The sequence below is a fragment of the Arachis hypogaea genome, chromosome 3, assembly GCF_003086295.3.
Source record: "Arachis hypogaea cultivar Tifrunner chromosome 3, arahy.Tifrunner.gnm2.J5K5, whole genome shotgun sequence".
In the NCBI taxonomy this organism is placed as follows: Eukaryota; Viridiplantae; Streptophyta; class Magnoliopsida; order Fabales; family Fabaceae; genus Arachis; species Arachis hypogaea.
In genome coordinates this window covers 37,508,859-37,527,121 of record NC_092038.1, presented here as the reverse complement: position 1 = coordinate 37,527,121, position 18,263 = coordinate 37,508,859, and the positions used below count along the sequence as shown (strand labels likewise).

Here is an 18,263-nt window from a genome sequence, read left to right as displayed (position 1 = left end):
ATGAAAAAGACCAATAATTTTGCAGAGTAAAAGTTGGAAGGAGAATGATCATGATTTGATATTGTATAACTGATCGCGTTCATCTTGAAGTGTCTTTGGAGGAGCTAAAATTATTATATTCTTTTGCTCCCTATTTGCTGTTTTTATGCTAGTTTTTATGTTTTCTTTATAGTTATTGTTCTGTTTTTGTTACTGTTTTTTGGAACTATGCCCACTTTGTTTGGAATTGGGTGGAGATGTAATTATCTAAAAAAAGAGAAAAAATCCTCAACTTGTTTTCAACCAATTCATACTCAGGAAACTAATGCCCATGTCTCTCAACTAGTTGTCGTCTTCGATGGATCCCATGAATCCAGACAGCAAGTCATTTGTTAAGACTTCAGAAAAGAAGGAATGAAGCTAAAGATTTAGGAAGTGTGTGGTTCATGACATGTTGAGGTAGGTGCGACACGTGTGACAATTAGACCATGGCTTAATTTTGGAGCTAAAGAGGAGGAAGGAAAAGATGGAAAAGAAGAATGTGAAGGTGAAGAAAGAGAGTATGAATGTTAGGGTTATGCGAGATATCATAAAAATTGGGGAAGAACAGTGTCGTTTTCGAATAAAGGGGTCAGAGATCATTTTGTCCCTTGTTAGAGTTGTCAGGGATCATTTTGTCCCATGTTAGAATTTTTAGGGACTATTTTGTCTTCCGTTAGAGTTCACGGAGCCAAGGACCTAAGTGACTAACAAAATTAATTGTTAGGAACCAATCAAATAATTACTTTTAGTTGGGAACTAAAATGTCTTGTTTGAAATTCTTTAAGGACCAAAATGGGTATATACTCAAAAAAATTATCATAGCATTTTAAAATCTTGGAACAAGAGAAGGTTTTTTACAAGCAAGGACTACAAGTTTTTTTTTCTTCATGAGTTCAAAACATCGTGCCATAGATACTTATTAAAATATGAAAAAAGGTAAGCATCCAAGAACCCAACTAGTTCACCATACTACAAAGTTTTGGTAAAATAGAAAAATCTTAACCGATAACAAATGCATTGAGGCAACAAATTAACAAGAAAAAAAAGTAACAAATTGCAGAGGATGAACCAAAAAATTAAAAGAATAAATTATTGAATTTAAATATTTAAAATTTTATATTAAATTTTTAATAATTTTATTTTATATTTAATTAAATCGGTTGAATTTTGGTTGAACTCTGATTGAAATTTGAATTATTAAGCCAGTCACTCTACCAGTTCAGGTTCGGTTTTCGCAACTTTGTTCAAGATTGTATCCCCCTTTTAAATAAGGTTGGCAATATATACCCTATCCGCGGGTACCTAACCCGAACCAACCCGTTTGGATAGGGTTGTCTACCATACCCACTGCAGGTAAGGTAGGGTAGGGTGCAAATTTGTCTGCGGGTAGGGTAGGGTACGGATTTAGGGTATACCCTACCCTACCCTACCCACACTCTTAATATATTACATAATATATATGTAAAAGTTATATATGTAGTGAAGAAAGTGAGTTTTGTATTCACAATTTTTTTCTTATAAAAACTTGAAATAATCACTAAACTAGTCGATGATCATATTATTTGTAATTTTATGTTGGATTTCTTTAAAATTTTATTATTTTTAATTTTAATTTGAATTTAGTTTTTTATTTTCTATTTTATTAATATGTATGAAATTTGGAATGATTGAATTTTATATTTATTTGAAAATTTTTGTCTACAGGTAGAATCGAGTTTAGAATTTTAGGGTGCGAGTAGGGTTAGGGTTGAAAAATTTTTAACCCGCAGCTAGGGTAAGATAGAATTTTAAAAAAGTTTTCAACCCGTAGATAGGATTAGGAAAGACTCTCCTATCCTACTCATTGCAGTCCTACTTTTAAATATGGTAAATGTTCCAATAAAAACATCTTTACATAAAGATGGTAACAATCTAACAATTTGCAATATGGTCTTCATTTGAATAAAACCTTGCAAATATTACACCAAAATTAAAACCATATCAAATTTTTTAAGCAAAAGTGAGTTCTTTCCAGAAAAAAATAACCTTGCATTGCTCGACAGTAAACAAATATGAGCCGTTGATTTGTGCAAGCAAACTTTGGGATTGAGAAGTTATAACAGTGTTAAAGAACAGATGTGCAGGTAGTTGGATAGTTTTGATGAGCGGCCAGTTGCAGCAACTCCTACTGTACTAATTAAATAAGTTCGCATCGATTTAATTAATTAATTAATTATGACATTCTGTGACGACGACGAGGCTCTAATTTTTGTTTACTCAGATTAGATTCGTCAACTCAAGACGTACGATTATTAATATTCATATTCATTTCTTGCACTTCCCCTTTGTCCTCTTTCCATTCGAGTTCCTGTACGTCTCCTCTCCTCCCTAACAGTAGCACCAATCACCAATTACAATGTAAGGGAGAGCTAGAGACAAAATGGGAGTTGGTTTTGCTTGAAATCTTTCCTTCATCTGGCTGCAATGAGTAGTAGTGGCAAGAGAAAGCTGATTCCGATGAACATAGAAGAGGCTGCACTCTTGTTGAGCCATGTGACTCAGCCTCGGATCCCATTCTTGCTTGCTTTACTGTTCCTCATTGCTTACTGGGTTTCTTGTTTCTCCAATTTGCTTCTCCTTGCACTTGCTCTTTGGACAACTATCCAAGTAACGACCCCTTCTCTCTCTTCCCTTTTCATTTTGGCTACTAAATTAATTAATTAACTAATTGATGATTTTTCTATTTCTAGTATCAGAGTTATCAACGCAAACTGCTTGAGGAGGACTTGAACAAGAAATGGCGCCGCATCATGCTAAACTCCTCGGTATACTATTTTCCAATTCCTTTTCTCTCCCTTTTGCATTCTCAATTTATCTCTACACAATTCACATGAATTCAACTTGCTGTTTACATAGCCCGTTACACCATTGGAACACTGTGAATGGTTGAATAAGTTCTTGACTCAAGTCTGGCCCAACTATTTTAATCCAAAGCTTTCAAGAAGGTTATCCGCTATAGTGGAGGTGACATTTCACTTACGTTCTACTATATTTTGGTTTTGTGTGCCAAATTGCCAAATTGCTTTAATTTGATTACATATAAGTTTTGATGTTAACTTTGATTTTTTTTTTTTTCTTGTCTCATGATCTAGAAGCGGTTAAAGCTCCGGAAACCAAGCCTTATAGTAAGTAAATTGTGCTTTTTTTTTTTGTTAAAGAGTTGCACACTTTCTTAATTGTAACATGAAGATGAATGATACTGAAAATTAGAAGATGTGTACTGAACTAAGATGCTTGTTTTTGTAGGAGAAAGTTGACCTGCGGGAGTTCTCACTAGGATCATGCCCTCCAAGTTTGGGTCTTCAAGGGGTGCGGTGGTCAACTTCTGGTGATCAGGTTTTTTGTTTCACAATTGTTTTTAGCCTGTTTCCACATACCCAACAATTTTGTAAAGTATTCTGTTGGTATTTGACAGCGGATCTTGAACATGGGTTTTGATTGGGACACTAGTGACATGAGTATTTTGATGCTTGCCAAACTTGCCAAGCCATTGATGGGAACTACCCGAATTATGATTAATAGTCTTCATATCAAGGGTGATGTATGTCAAATAGGATCTATATTTCTTTAAGATTCTAAGGCACTAAATTATATAAAATGAAACAACATATATGAAAACAAATAAGCAAGTTTGATTTTTGAAGCAAGTAATAACACTTATTACTACGAGAACTATAAAATACTTTGCCCGGATTTGAAGAAAATTCATTTCTAAACGCTTATGCCTTATGTTTGTAGCCACTAATTGTTAGTTAAATCATTTTTCTTTACTAATCTAATCATTCACATTTTTATGCAGCTCCTCATTACACCAATTCTAGATGGAAAAGCCCTTCTGTATTCATTTTCATCAAAACCTGAGGTGAGAATTGGAATTGCGTTTGGAAGTGGTGGAACAGAGGTGCCTGGTGTTTCTTCTTGGCTGGTGCGTCTTGGAGAATTTATTTTTGAAAAAGCTTATGTTTATCATTTCTGGCATAATTCAATCCATTTTGAAATAATTAAATCAAGATGATTCTATATTCATTTTTGGCATAGTTCATTTCAATTTTCGCCGCAGGCTCAGACTTTGAATGTGCTATGTGAATTTAAGTCTCTTTCTTTAACCTTCTGTCTTACTTTCCTTCAATGGAGTACGATATTTCATTCCAATTGCACTTTTCCTTTTATACAGGAGAAACTTTTTACCGACACTTTGCTTAAAACTATGGTGGAACCTCGGCGCCGATGCTTCTCTTTGCCGGCAGTGAATTTAAGGAAAAGAGTTGTTGGAGGCATTATATATGTTACAGTGATTTCAGCAAACAAACTTTCTAGGAGTTGCTTTAAGGGAAGCCCATCTTTGAGGCAGCAAAATGGCTGCTTGGAAGAAAAATTGGATGACAAGGACCTGCAGACATTTGTGGAAGTAGAAGCAGAGGAATTGACAAGGAGGACAGGTGTGAGCCGAGGTTCAACACCAACATGGGATGCAACGTTTAATATGGTATTACATGATAGTACAGGAATTGTTCGCTTTAATCTTTATGAGTGCCTTCCCAGCAGTGTGAAGTATGACTACCTAGCAAGTTGTGAAATCAAGGTATTGTCATTGATGTTAATATATACAAGCAGAAAATTGTTTAATTTATCTCATTGCAGCAACTGCTTATCTATCTTTAAGCTTCACTGATGCTTTGTGTTTGAGAAGATGAGGCATGTTGAAGATGATTCAACAATAATGTGGGCAACTGGGCCAAACTCTGGTGTCATAGCAACACATGCAAAAGATTGTGGAGATGAAATTGAAATGACTGTTCCATTTGAGGGGGCCAGCTCTGGAGAGGTACATTATCTATGGCTAGTAAATTAACAGCCACTTGCTTTGCTTTTTCTTTGTTGTGTAAAACGATAGTATTTCCAGGCAGGCTTTTTTGAAGTGGATACTTACCTTTGAAATTAGAATTGTAAAAGTAGTTATAGGAGATGTTAGAGAGAGTGGCATTTTTGGAATAGGAAAAGGACACCAAATGGGAGAGTACTCTTTATAATATGTATGTATAGATGTATAGACAAATGGGAGAATCCCCTTTAATAATATGTATAAATGTATGGATGTATAGATAATGAAATGATTGCTTCCTGCCTCTGTCTAACATTATTCTCTGATTAAAAATAAAAAGGAAAATAAAATTGAATGTGAATGAAATGTTTAACTCATCATACCTCTCATCCATTTTCAGTTGAAGGTGAGAATTGTAGTAAAAGAATGGCAATTTGCTGATGGTTCACATAGCTTGAACAGCCTCAGTACTAGCTCTCAGCCACCACTAAGTGAATCATCAAATCTGCAGTCAAAAACTGGAAGGAAACTTAGGATAACCGTTGTTGAAGCAAAAGATCTAGCTACAAAAGACAAATTTGGAAAAGTTGATACATATGTCAAACTGCAGTATGAAAAGGTGAGTGAAACTGATTGTTGAACTGTTGTAGAGATTGGAACAACACATGTTTCTCTATAGGATGCTTACTTGAAGTTGTCCTATAATGAATAATGATTCAAACTCTTGAAGCACACTTTCCCTTTCTTGTGTGCAATTTGTGGAAAGAGAACTTGTGCAAACAGAATATTTGTTTACTTGAGCATAATAGATGCAAATTGCAATGCCATTTGAAAATAACTCACTATCTGATTTGGTTGTTAATACTCTTTCAGACTATCCAGAAAACCATGAATGCTCAAACTCCGAATCCCATTTGGAATCAATCATTTGAATTTGATGAGACGGGTGGTGATGAATACCTAAATGTAAAGTGCTTTACTAATGAAGTTTTTGGAGATGAAAATACTGGTAGTGCTCATGTAAATTTGGAGGGACTAGTAGACAGCTCAGTCAAGGATGTGTGGATCCCTCTCGAAGGAGTGAGTTCTGGCGAGTTAAGAGTTAAGATAGAAGTAGTTAAGGTGAATGACCAAGAAGGATCAAGGGTATGTGTCCTCAACAGGGGATGGGGAATAAAGCACAAAGCAATAACTTATTATAATATTATACTATCACTTCAGTTATTTTTACCCATGCCAAATTTTCATCTAAATTGATATTATGCATTGCTCCTTCGAAATGAACAGGATACAGCTTCGAGCTCACAAAAAGGTTGGATAGAACTAGTTGTGATTGAAGCAAGGGATCTTATTGCTGCTGATCTTAGAGGGACAAGTGATCCTTATGTGAGGGTAGACTATGGAAACTTGAAGAAAAGGACAAAGGTTAAGACCTAGAATCCTTAATTTGCAGTAACAACACTTGATAACACATGCTCATATTTCTACTAAATATTTGTGAAGTGTAATATCCAAGCCTTTCATTGTTTCATTCACGTGTTATGCCCCCTGTTCTTTCTTGCTCATGTCATTTTTCCATAGCATTTTTATGCTGATTTTATCTGACATTGTGTGGTAGGTTATTCCCAAGACTTTGAATCCTCAATGGAACCAGACCTTAGACTTCCTGGACGATGGCAGTCTCCTTGTACTGCGTGTTAAGGACCATAATGCATTACTGCCCACATCAAGCATCGGTGAATGTGTTGTGGAATATCAAAGGTTGCCTCCAAACCAGATGGTAGACAAGTGGATACCTCTCCAAGGGGTGAAAAGTGGCGAGATCCACATCCAAATTACAAGAAATGTCCCTGAGATGAAAATGAGACAAGTTGTGGATTCTGAACCTTCGTTAAGCACATTGCACCAAATTCCTACCCAGGTTAGATCTCTAGCATAATTTTAGCAATTCCATTCAGAAGCTGTCTCCTGTTTCCATTTTCCCTTAATAAACTGTTGAAATTGAATATGGTCAGATGAAAGAGATGATGATGAAGTTTCGATCGTTAATAGACGACGGGAATGTTGAAGGACTGTCTAGGATTTTGAGTGAGCTAGAAACTCTGGAGGACACTCAGGAAGGATATATAGCGCAGCTGGAGACACAGCAAATGATGCTTCTCAGCAAAATAAAGGAATTAGGACAGCAGATCATCAATTCTTCTCCATCCCTTCAGAACTAACTAAGTAGTCAAGTATATTGCTTCAATGAATCATCATAGATAGATTAATGTTGATGTGTACATGTGTATCAGAGTTCCGCCTTCTACTAACTATGGATTAAGACAATCTGCTGTATAACACTTACTCCGCCAATAAAATCTTATTAATGTAAAAGTTATTATTATTATTATTATTGTTTTATTATATAACACAGGAAATGAAAATGCACCAAAACATATGGCATTTCGGAACAGTACTGCTAAATTCTGTTTTGCCTCATTCTTGTGCACCAAGTGCTCCGCATTCTTATCAACGGAGCACTCTGAGGCCTTTCTCTATCACCGCCAAATACCGAAGCCAAACGACTCTCCAAAGCTCTTCCTTGCCATTTTGCTTTAGGTAATGTTATTCTACCACGGTAAATGGTAATGTATTAAATTCATTGTCCTTTTACTTACATGAATCTTGTAAAGGTAGAAAGTGAAAAGAAGAGAATGATAGCGTTGGGATTCGAGGGTTCAGCCAACAAAATCGGAGTGGGTGTTGTCACACTTGACGGCACCATCCTCTCCAACCCACGCCACACATACATAACCCCTCCCGGTCAAGGCTTTCTCCCAAGAGAAACCGCTCAGCACCACCTTCACCACGTTCTTCCACTCGTCAGATCCGCTTTAGAGACCGCCAACGTCACTCCCGATGACATCGACTGCATCTGCTACACCAAGGGCCCTGGAATGGGTGCTCCCCTTCAGGTCTCTGCTGTCGTCGTTCGCGTCCTCTCTCAGCTTTGGAAGAAGCCCATTGTTGCTGTCAACCACTGTGTCGCTCATATTGAGATGGGTAGGGTTGTCACCGGTGCCGTTGACCCTGTTGTGCTTTATGTTAGTGGCGGTAACACTCAGGTCATTGCATTCAGTGAGGGTCGTTACAGAATTTTTGGTGAGACCATTGATATTGCTGTTGGTAACTGCTTGGATCGCTTCGCTAGGGTTTTGACGCTTTCCAATGATCCCAGTCCTGGTTACAACATTGAGCAGGTTTTTTATGAATTCGTTGTTAGCAATTTTCCTTAATCATTTTGTTAGTTGAAAGTAGCAATTTTTACTTAAAGGCTAATGTAAACATGGAAATTTTATGAACTCAATGAGTCACATTTAAGAACTTTAATGTAGCAATCTTTGATTCAGATAAATATACAATATGCATAGAGGAGTACAAATGTAGTATTATAATTGTGCTTAACTGGGTTGTGATCTCATGGTTTAGAATTTAGGGTTTAGGATTTAGTGTTCTCATGGTATAATCTGTTCAACTTGCTTTATATGGTTTTCTTGCCTTTCAGCTTGCTAAGAAAGGAGAGAAATTTATAGACATTTCTTATGTTGTCAAAGGGATGGATGTATCTTTTAGTGGAATACTTAGTTACATCGAAACGACTGCAGTTGAAAAGCTGAAGAATAACGAGTGCACACCTGCAGACTTGTGCTACTCTCTGCAGGTATATTTGTTTGCTGCTTCCTTTCTCTCCGGTAAGCTGCTATCTTTATAAAATTATGAATTTGTGAGTTTGGATTTCTAAGAATGTTAACATTGCAGGAGACTCTGTTTGCTATGCTTGTGGAGATAACAGAGCGGGCTATGGCTCATTGTGACTCGAAAGATGTCCTTATAGTTGGTGGTGTGGGCTGCAACGAGCGTTTGCAGGAGATGATGAGAACAATGTGCTCTGAACGGGGTGGGAGGCTGTTTGCCACCAATGACAGATATTGCATCGACAATGGTGCAATGATAGCTTATACTGGTCTCCTTGAATTTGCTTATGGTGCATCGACACCACTAGAGGACTCTACGTTCACCCAGCGGTTCCGAACAGATGAAGTGAAAGCAATCTGGCGAGAAGCAAACTCTACCAAATTGAATGGTCTTGCAGAGAAAAGCATTTGATTTGTTATTCTTCAGGTATTGTCTTATCATTCTGTGCTCAACTAAGTATCTGGGTGTAAAGCATAAACTGTATGGTTTTATCTAGTCCATAGTTGAGTTCAGGTAGAAAACTTTAGTACACGGATGAATGATGAGTTAATTTGTCGAGTCCTGCAACACTTCATTCTCTTGAATTGTTGCATAATAATAAGATAAAAATAATTTAAACTACGTTAGCGTTAAACCAATGGGGATAATATTGGCAATTACGACTGAATTTAGTAAAACTAATGAGATCGAACTATAGCTTGCTTTTTATTATCTGTCTTGTTACTTTTTTGTTTTCTGCTAAAGAAACACCGAAAAACTAATAATAGAGTTGAAATATATTTTTCTTTCTGTGATTGCAGGTCTGAGTCTGATTGCCTTCAAGCTCAAGTTTATACATTAGGACCTTGTAATTTATTAGGACGGTAAATTATATATGAAACTCTTCATTTTTATTTAATATTCTGTTATCAGTGGAGAGTGGTGCAGTGATGGCACTGATCCAAGATGTAGGAGATGGTTCATTACCAATGTCAATTGGGGCATCACTTTAAACAGTATTAGTTATAGTTTTTTCATGTTACATATTGTCTAAGGTAGTCAACTTAGGTTATGTATTGAGTTAGTAGTTTAAGGTTGTATCATTTTTTTTTTACAGAAGTTTAAGGTTGTATCTGCATTACCCTATTGTTGTAAACTGAAAACCTGAGTAATTGTGAACCATGGCATGTGCTATTCCATTTAAAAACCATCTTCAGAAGTAACGCTTAGATATTGCTCGGAACACACTGGAAATTTCATGTAGATGGCTTTTTTTTTATAGTTTTATTCTTCCGAGGTCCATGCACGAAGTATTGTCAACTTTGCAAGGAACAGAAGAACATAGGATAATATACAAAGGTTTTGTTAGCATCCAATGTGAAAAAAACGAATGCACTTCACTGATGTAAATTACTCAATGTCCGTTGTCAATTTTTATAAGCATCTTTCAAAAGCGCATATGCTGTGGCGGTAACTAAAATTAGAATCTCCAGGTGGAGACAAATCAATTCACATTTCACATCCCTTACTTTTACCATTGGCAACCTAGTTACTCAGTAATACTTGGTTTGCTAAAAATCTAAAATAAAGAGAAACAAATTGTATAACATCTTTAATTATTCATTACTTATAGCCAAAAAATAAAAATGGGGCAACGGACACCTTATTAATTGTTGACGTTAAAAACAAGACTTTTTTGAATAAAAACAAAAAAAACAAAAAAAAAAGGCTTTTAGACCACGCGAATAAGTATGTGTTCCTTCCCACATGCTTGTTAGTTCTGTGCTATTGTTAAATCACTTGTGAAGACTCTTGAGGGCATGATTAGTTTGTTACTCTGGCATACTTTTGTCTTCTGAAAGTTAACACTAGTTGTGTGATTCTTTGAAGGAAAATATGTCAACGGCAACACTCTTGTAGCTGATGGAGGACTTTGGCTGAGCTGGCCTCGTCATCTGCCAAAAGAGGCGGTGAAGCAGGTCTCTCGAGCAGTGGAAAAGAGGTCCAGAAATGCACCAGTTGGTGTTCCAGAGAGCAAGCTATGATGTGTAATGTAATATTAAAGAGGATATGATCTCTATTACATTTAATCATTTATATATAATATACCCCTACAGTTTTGTTTTTTTTAACAAATTAGTTCCTAAAGAAAAAATCACTTTCAAAGATGAATTTATCCAATCTGAAATCTATTTTCAAAAGCTAAACTACTCTCTCTATTTCAAAATAAATATCTCACTTTAAATAATAAATCAGTATTTTTGGATATGATTATTTTTGCATATACTTTAGATTGATTTTTTTTATGTATCCAAAATAAAACATAAAAGTGGTATTTTATTTTGCAATGAAAGAAATAGTTAATTAAAATTACTAAATTGATCATGTAATCAAATTTTTAAGTACGCATTAGAAAACTTTAGACGGAGTATTTAAATTTTTTTAGTTTTCAATTCATTACGTTCATATTTATTCACTTTTTACTAGCCAAACCATCAAATAATGATTTTTTTTAAATGATACCCATAATTAAAATATAGACAAATGACTAAAATAAATTATTCGAAAATAAAATTTACTCGAATATAACTTTTGCATATTGCATATGCAAATATAATTTTTAACTAACCTATATAAATCGTGAGAGGGGTCTCAGAGATGCCAAATGAACATAAATCGTTATACCACTCCAGTGGTTTATGTTGATATTCGAAATGGCTAGAAACTGCGGCAGGGGGCTCATGGTTTCTGTGTATTTGCTCTAATGTGCATAAACTGCTACAGGGATTCAGCAGTTTATACTTGCACCAAAAACACCTATGTATACCAACTAGGAGGAAGTCGTGTGATGGTAGATGATCATTTTCATACCTTTACAAATGAATAGTGAGGAGAGTTTTTTGGTTATAGTTCATTATTTTGGAAAAATAATAATAAAAAAAGCAAAAAACACAGTATTAAATTCATTGATAAAGAAATTGTGAGTGTTTTTATCCAGTCAACAAATATTTTGTCAGAGCTAAAGATGAGTATATTGCAAAAAACAGGATTGTATGGGGCCAAGTAGGTGAAGAAGGTGTTGTATAAGATTTCGATTGTAGTTGTGTCAATTAATTGTGGAATCTGATGCTGTTACTATTGCTATTGCTATTGTGAGAATCAAAGTGATCGGAACTTTGCCATTATTGGTCGATGTGAATTTTTCTTTCCCTAATTAGAACAGAATACTTAGTCAGTGCTTGGTTGATTGGCTTTGCTCTGATTGTATTTGATGATAAATTTTAGATTGATAACTTTTAGATTTTAAATTTACACTGCCTATGATACTGATTCACTGTTCCTTCAACACTTTTTGTTGTTGTTAATAATTGTGATGAGCTTTTTTAAAATTGGGTTGAAAACTGTTAATCTTTTTTCATTGTTCTTATTAAAAAATTTGTAATTGGTGATCTTTTTATTTATTATATGCTTCATATTTTTAATTTTACTCTTCTTCTAGACTTTAAAATCAGTTTATGATAACTGTGATGCAATTATTTAGTTGGATAGCTGATGTAACTATTGAGTTTAAGAGATTGAGTTTTTCTATTCTCATTATTAGTAAGACAGGGATAGTTTTTCACTACTTTGGCACATTTATTTCTAGGTTTGCTGTGGAATTCAGTGCTGTGTGGTAATTAACAGTGGTCACTCTTGTTGTAGTTTCTTTGATAGCTATTATTGGAGTCATTCACACAACCACTTTGGCCAAGCTCTTTGCTAAAAGCCAAGAAGTTCTTTCTTTGCTAAAAACCATTTTTGTTTAGTATGTAGTTATTTGTTAAAAAATTTTAAATTGAAGTTATACATATTAATATTAATTAAAGGCCATATGATATGGTATGGCATGTTATGTGACACTAATTAATTGAAGAAATTGTGTATAGGACCGATTTTGCTAGTTAAAAATGATGTTAAGAGTTTGAAGCTAAAATGGTTGAGGCAGCAAATAGGACTAGTGAGTCAAGAATCAGCTTTGTTTGCGACAACAATTAGAGAACATAATCTTAGGAAGATCTGATGTTGACCAAGTTGAGATTGAATAAGTTGCAAGACTAACCAATATTCATTCTTTTATTATCAAACTTCTAGAGAGTTATGAGACATAGGTTAGCCAATATAGAGTTTCAATTTCTATTCCGATTCATTAGAATTAGAATTGTTTAATTTTTTGTATCATTGAAAATCTAGAGGATAACTTGTAATTCTATGTTTAATTTTAGTTTTATTACTATATTTTGATAAGATAATATGACTTCGGTTCATGATATTTTTAAATTTGAATGATATTTTAAGATTTATGTTAAACTATAATTATATTTCAAGATGTTTATTTATAATTTATTTATTATTTTACTTTAAAATGGTTTTTCCAGTTGAGCCATAATTAAATCAATTGTGATGGTTCTGAAAGAACTTGAGAAAGGGGGTTGAATCACGTTTGCACAAAATTAGCTTTTCAAGCTCTTTCGCAGAAGCAGAAATTGCAGGAGATTTTTTCGTTTTGTCTCATGTGCAGAACAAAAAAAGAGAAGGGAAGAAGAGAAAGAGGCCAACATGTATCCTGGTTCGATTTCTAAGTGCCATGAAACCTACATCCAGTCTCCACCACAATCATGGTGAAATTTTCACTATAATCAACAGACTATAATCACCAATACTATTGAATTATAACCTAATTCAACTAGTATCTACCAATAAGCTTTCTTCACCAAAGCTCAGCTTCCCAAGTGCTGTCCCAACTTGGAAAGCGAACCTAGTCAGATTCAGAAACACCAAGTGCTATTCCAACTTGGCAAGGGAAATCCGCAGATTCAATTTACCACCAAGTGCTATCCCAACTTGGCAAGGGAAACTAAACCTTAGTTCACAGAAACCAAATTACACAGAAAGAATTCATCTGGCTTTTTCATGCATCTCTCTTGCCTCTTCTCTCATGACTTTTTCAACTCACATATTTAGCCTTTTCTCAATACAAAAGATGACACAAGACAACTATAACAATGAAAAAAAAATGAAGTACTAGTAGAAGAAAAAGAATTCAGCTCGGTTGAGAGAATATGATGCTCTAAATTTTTGCTCTCTTTTTCTTGCCTTCAAATGTTAGAATGAGGTCTCCTTTATATCTTCAGCTTGCTATCCAAATTTCCTCTTTCATTTCCTTGTCCCAGCTATCCGTTGGAGCTGTCTCAGCTGGCATGTAGTCCTTGCTCCATGCTGCTCCACTACCACTGCTTGTCGAGGAACCATTCCACCATCTCTGCTGTCCTTGGATTTGCTTTCTTCCCTGGCATGCTCTTTTTTCTCCCTCTGCTCCATTATCTCTGCTACTTCTTCTCTTTGCAAGTTTGTGTTTTACTCACCCACAATCTGAATGTTGCTTTGCTGATATCCTTGTATTAGTGGAGATGTCTTGGTGTCTTATTTCTATGCTAGAGCCACAGCTGTCCCATGATATTGACAGATGTCCTCTTTTTTTCTTTCTTTTTGTTCTCAATTTGTGTTCGGTGCTCTCTCTCTTGACTCATATAATAATCTGCTGCTCTTTGGAAAATAATGGGCTCATGTTGTGTATCACTTGAAGTGGCTGATGCACCATGAAATTAGACATTTTGGGCCTGCATCACTAGCACCCACATTAGATAATATTGAGCTTTTAACCCAACCAATGTTTGTCATCATTTGTTTGCCCAATCATCAAACTAAGCTCAACAATCTCCCCCTTGATGACAAACATGATAAAAGAGGATAATTGAAGTTAAAAATTAATTTGAATGAGTTGAGAGCACTTCCCTTTAATGCCATTCAGAGTGTGTGTTGCTCCCCCTCAATGTTAGCATTTATCCCCCTTAATCATGACTTACATCTTCAAGTGGATAAAATTTAAAACAGTCAAAAATAATTTCCACAGCAATATATCATAGTAACAATAACACCAAGCACTGAGCAATTTAGATAACAATAACACAAAGCACAGAGCAATTAAAGTTAAGCACAGTAATAGATATTAAGCATTATTGTCTATAACCTAAGCCAATGCTAATATGCTATCTTTTCTTTTATTTTCTTTTCTCCCCCTTTTGTCATCAAGGAGGGAAAATTAAGAAATCTGCACAAGAGTGTTAGGTTCAGAGCAGTAGTAGCCATAAGTGGTAATCAAAATAAACTAAGTAAATTGTTTACAACTATCCAACACAGGCAAAATAAAGTTTTGGAGGATGCGAAATGTGGCCTTTGGTCTTCTTGATAGCAGATTCAGCCATTCCTTCTTAGCCCCAAAGATAATAAGAAGATCATACAAGGTCACAAACTCTTGAAACACATCTTTACAATTCCAGTTGTAGTTCTGATCTTGGAAGAATTAGATTTAGGAACCAATATAGTAGAACATTGGTCAAATGGAAAGATTCGGATAAAAGAGTAGAGAGAAATGTGTGTGAAACAGTGCATAAAGTGGTGATTTGATATAATCCTAAAGTAGTGCAATAGTCTCACCTTGAAATTGAGTTGAAAAATAAAAATTTTAAAAAACATTGAATTTTACCTCTGTAACCAAATGAACCTTGTTTTCAAAAAATGAAAAAATTAATATTGAAAACAAAAATATAAGTCCAAGTTAAAATGAAAAACAATTTTTTTAAATCCAAATCCAAAATAGGCCCAACACTTTTAGACATAAGTGGCCCATCTAAGAGTAGACAAGTAAACATCCTAGGCCCACCAAATCTGATAAGCCTCCAACGAGTCTAAATAGCAACAAATCAAATTAATGAAGCTACTCATCATCTGCCCAAAATAGTCTCATCTCGACTTATGAGGCAAAACGCTTGAACCAGAATGTCAGAAGGATTAAGAAAAATTAGATGAATCAAGAATGCCCAGAGCAGTTCGTAATTTGCTGAACCTCTCTTCTATCAATGGTTTAGTAAAAATATCAGATAGTTGATCTTCAGATTTAACAAACTGAATATCTAAATTTCCATTTTGCACATGTTCTCTTATAGAATGAAATCTAACTTCTATGTGCTTTGTTATAAAGTGCAAAACAAGGTTTTTGAAAATATTTATAGCACTCATATTGTCACAAAATAATAGAATGTTAGATACTTTCAGTTTATAATCAGCTAACTGAGTTTTTAACCATAGTAGTTGAGAACAACAAGATAAGGCTGTAATATACTCAGCTTCGGCAGTAGAGAGTGCTACTGTTGTTTGCTTTTTGCTTGACCAAACAATGAGTGATTTTCTAAGGAAGTAACACATGCCACTTGTGCTTCTTCTATCAATTCTGTCCCCAACAAAATCTGCATCACAAAAATCCACTAATTGAAAGGAATCAGTCTTTGGAAACCATAAACCATATCAGTGGTACCAACCACGTATCGGATGATTCTCTTGACAGCTGAAAAATGTGATTCCTTAGGCTTTGATTGAAATATTGAGGATACTCCAACACTTTGGATGACATCAAGTCTTGAGGAGGCTAGATACATCAAAGAGCCAATGATCCCTCTATAGCGCATCTCATCAACATCTCTAGCATGTTCATCTTTGTCAAGCTTGATATTTGGATGCATGGGAGTTCCCATTGGCTTGGCACTTTTTAGCCCGAATTTCTTAACAAGTTCCTTTGCATATTTTTCTTGATGAATGAATATGCCTTCTGCAGTTTGCTTTATTTGCAAGCCTAGAAAGAAGTTGAGCTCTCCCATCATGCTCATATCAAATTCACTAGTCATAAGCTTAGCAAAATCTGCACACAAATCCTCATTAGCCGAACCAAAGATAATATAATCAACATAAACTTGCACAATAATGAAATGATCATTATAATTCTTAATAAATAAAGTGGTGTCAATGGCTCCTCTTTGAAAATTTTTTTCAATAAAAATGAGCTAAGCCTCTCATACCAAGCTCTAGGAGCTTGTCTTAAACCATATATGGCTTTAGCTAGTTTGAAAACATGGTTAGAAAAAATTTTGTTTTCAAACCCAAATGGTTGAGCCACATAAATCTCTCTATCTATTATGCCATTGAGGAAAGCACACTTTACGTCTATTTGGAATAGCTTGAAGCCACAATGAGCTGCATATGCAAGGAGCAATCTGATGGCTTCTATTCAAGCTACAGGTGCAAAGGATTCATCGAAATCAATCCATTCCTCTTGATCATAGCCTTGAGCAACCAATCTTGCTTTGTTTCGGATAATGGTTCCATTTTCACCCAATTTATTTCTGAAAATTCATTTAGTGCCAGTGACTTTCTTTTCATTGAGTGAGGCACTAATCTCCAGACCTGGTTTTTCTCAAACTTCTGCAATTCCTCCTCCATAGCTAATACCCAAGATGGATCAGCAAGAGCTTCTTGGATATTTTGAAGTTCAATCTTTGATATAAGAGCTAAGTTAGTGGATTCAGCTCTTTTCAAAGATGATCTAGTTGATATTCCTTTGGAGGGATCACCAATTATGAATTTCTCTGGATAGTTTTTTAGAAAATTTCATTCCCTGGGCCTTCTGGTTTGAGTTGAGGATTCAGGTTCCTCTTGATCAACAATGGCCTCTGCATCAGTGTTTTCTGCTGCGATAGGAGATAATTCCAAATTGTCCCCTGCAAAATTGGAATTTTCGCTGCTAATAAGTACAACTTCATAAGAACTTGGATTTTGAGGAATTGACTCAGTATTCTTGGGTAATTCAGCTTCAAAACATGGACTATCATCAATGCAAACACTAGGAACATTGTTAGACTCACAGAATGTGACATGCATGGTTTTTTCAATAGTTTGTTGTATACTCTATAAGTCTTGTGGTGGACGAAATTGTGATAAAAGAATTTCAGGCACTGTTAGAGAAGCTCACAACTCCGTTCAACTAACCAGCAAGTGTACTGGGTCGTCCAAGTAATAAACCTTATGTGAGTAAGGGTCGATCCCACAGAGATTGTTGGTATGAAGCAAGCTATGGTCACCTTGTAAATCTCAGTTAGGCAGATTAAATTGGTTTATGGGTTTTCGAAAATAGAAATAAGAAAATAAATAATAAAAGGGATAGAGTACTCATGCAGCTTCATTGGTGGGAATTTCAGATAAGCGAATGAAGATACTGTATGGCTCAAGGACGCCTGCTCTCCCACTGCTTCAACTCAATCCTTCTTACTCCTTTCCATGGCAAGCTGTATGTAGGGCATCACCGTTGTCAATGGCTACATCCCATCCTCTCAGTGAAAACGTTCCTATGCTCTGTCACAGCACGGCTAATCATCTGTCGGTTCTCAATCAGGTTGGAATAGAATCCTTGATTCTTTTGCGCTTGTCATCACGCCCAGCCTTCAGGAGTTTGAAGCTCGTCACAGTCATTCAATCCCAGAATCCTACTCGGAATACCATAGACAAGGTTTAGACTTTCCGGATCCTCAAGAATGCCGCCATCTATCTAGCTTATACCACGAAGATTCTGTTGGGGAATCCAAGAGATACACATTCAAGCTCTGTTGCATGTAGAACGGAAGTGGTTGTCAATCACGTGCGTTCATAAGTGAGAATGATAATGAGGGTTACTTATCATCACATTCATCATGTTCTTGGGTACGAATGAATATCTTGGAATAAGAATAAGAGAGATTTG

The 18,263-nt window shown here is 35.5% G+C and overlaps 3 protein-coding genes across 3 annotated transcripts; 2 read left to right on the top strand and 1 right to left on the bottom strand.

The window, feature by feature from the left end:
- The first annotated feature begins 2,102 nt into the window (after positions 1 to 2,102).
- Positions 2,103 to 7,258, top strand: LOC112790293 (uncharacterized). Its single transcript, XM_025832622.3, has 14 exons — positions 2,103 to 2,667; positions 2,751 to 2,825; positions 2,917 to 3,024; positions 3,153 to 3,185; positions 3,307 to 3,396; positions 3,476 to 3,601; positions 3,860 to 3,985; positions 4,235 to 4,642; positions 4,751 to 4,885; positions 5,283 to 5,501; positions 5,756 to 6,028; positions 6,170 to 6,307; positions 6,501 to 6,803; positions 6,898 to 7,258. The coding sequence occupies exons 1-14, from the start codon at positions 2,485 to 2,487 to the stop codon at positions 7,102 to 7,104; spliced, it is 2,424 nt and encodes an 807-aa protein (XP_025688407.1). The 5' UTR covers positions 2,103 to 2,484; the 3' UTR covers positions 7,105 to 7,258.
- A 307-nt stretch (positions 7,259 to 7,565) lies between these two features.
- Positions 7,566 to 9,807, top strand: LOC112790294 (uncharacterized). Its single transcript, XM_025832624.3, has 4 exons — positions 7,566 to 8,124; positions 8,430 to 8,585; positions 8,684 to 9,046; positions 9,421 to 9,807. The coding sequence occupies exons 1-3, from the start codon at positions 7,579 to 7,581 to the stop codon at positions 9,029 to 9,031; spliced, it is 1,050 nt and encodes a 349-aa protein (XP_025688409.2). The 5' UTR covers positions 7,566 to 7,578; the 3' UTR covers positions 9,032 to 9,046; positions 9,421 to 9,807.
- Positions 9,808 to 15,960: 6,153 nt separating this feature from the next.
- Positions 15,961 to 16,377, bottom strand: LOC140183427 (uncharacterized mitochondrial protein AtMg00810-like). The gene has a single exon (XM_072231840.1). It carries the CDS (start codon positions 16,375 to 16,377, stop codon positions 15,961 to 15,963), a length of 417 nt encoding a protein of 138 aa, XP_072087941.1.
- Positions 16,378 to 18,263: the final 1,886 nt, after the last annotated feature.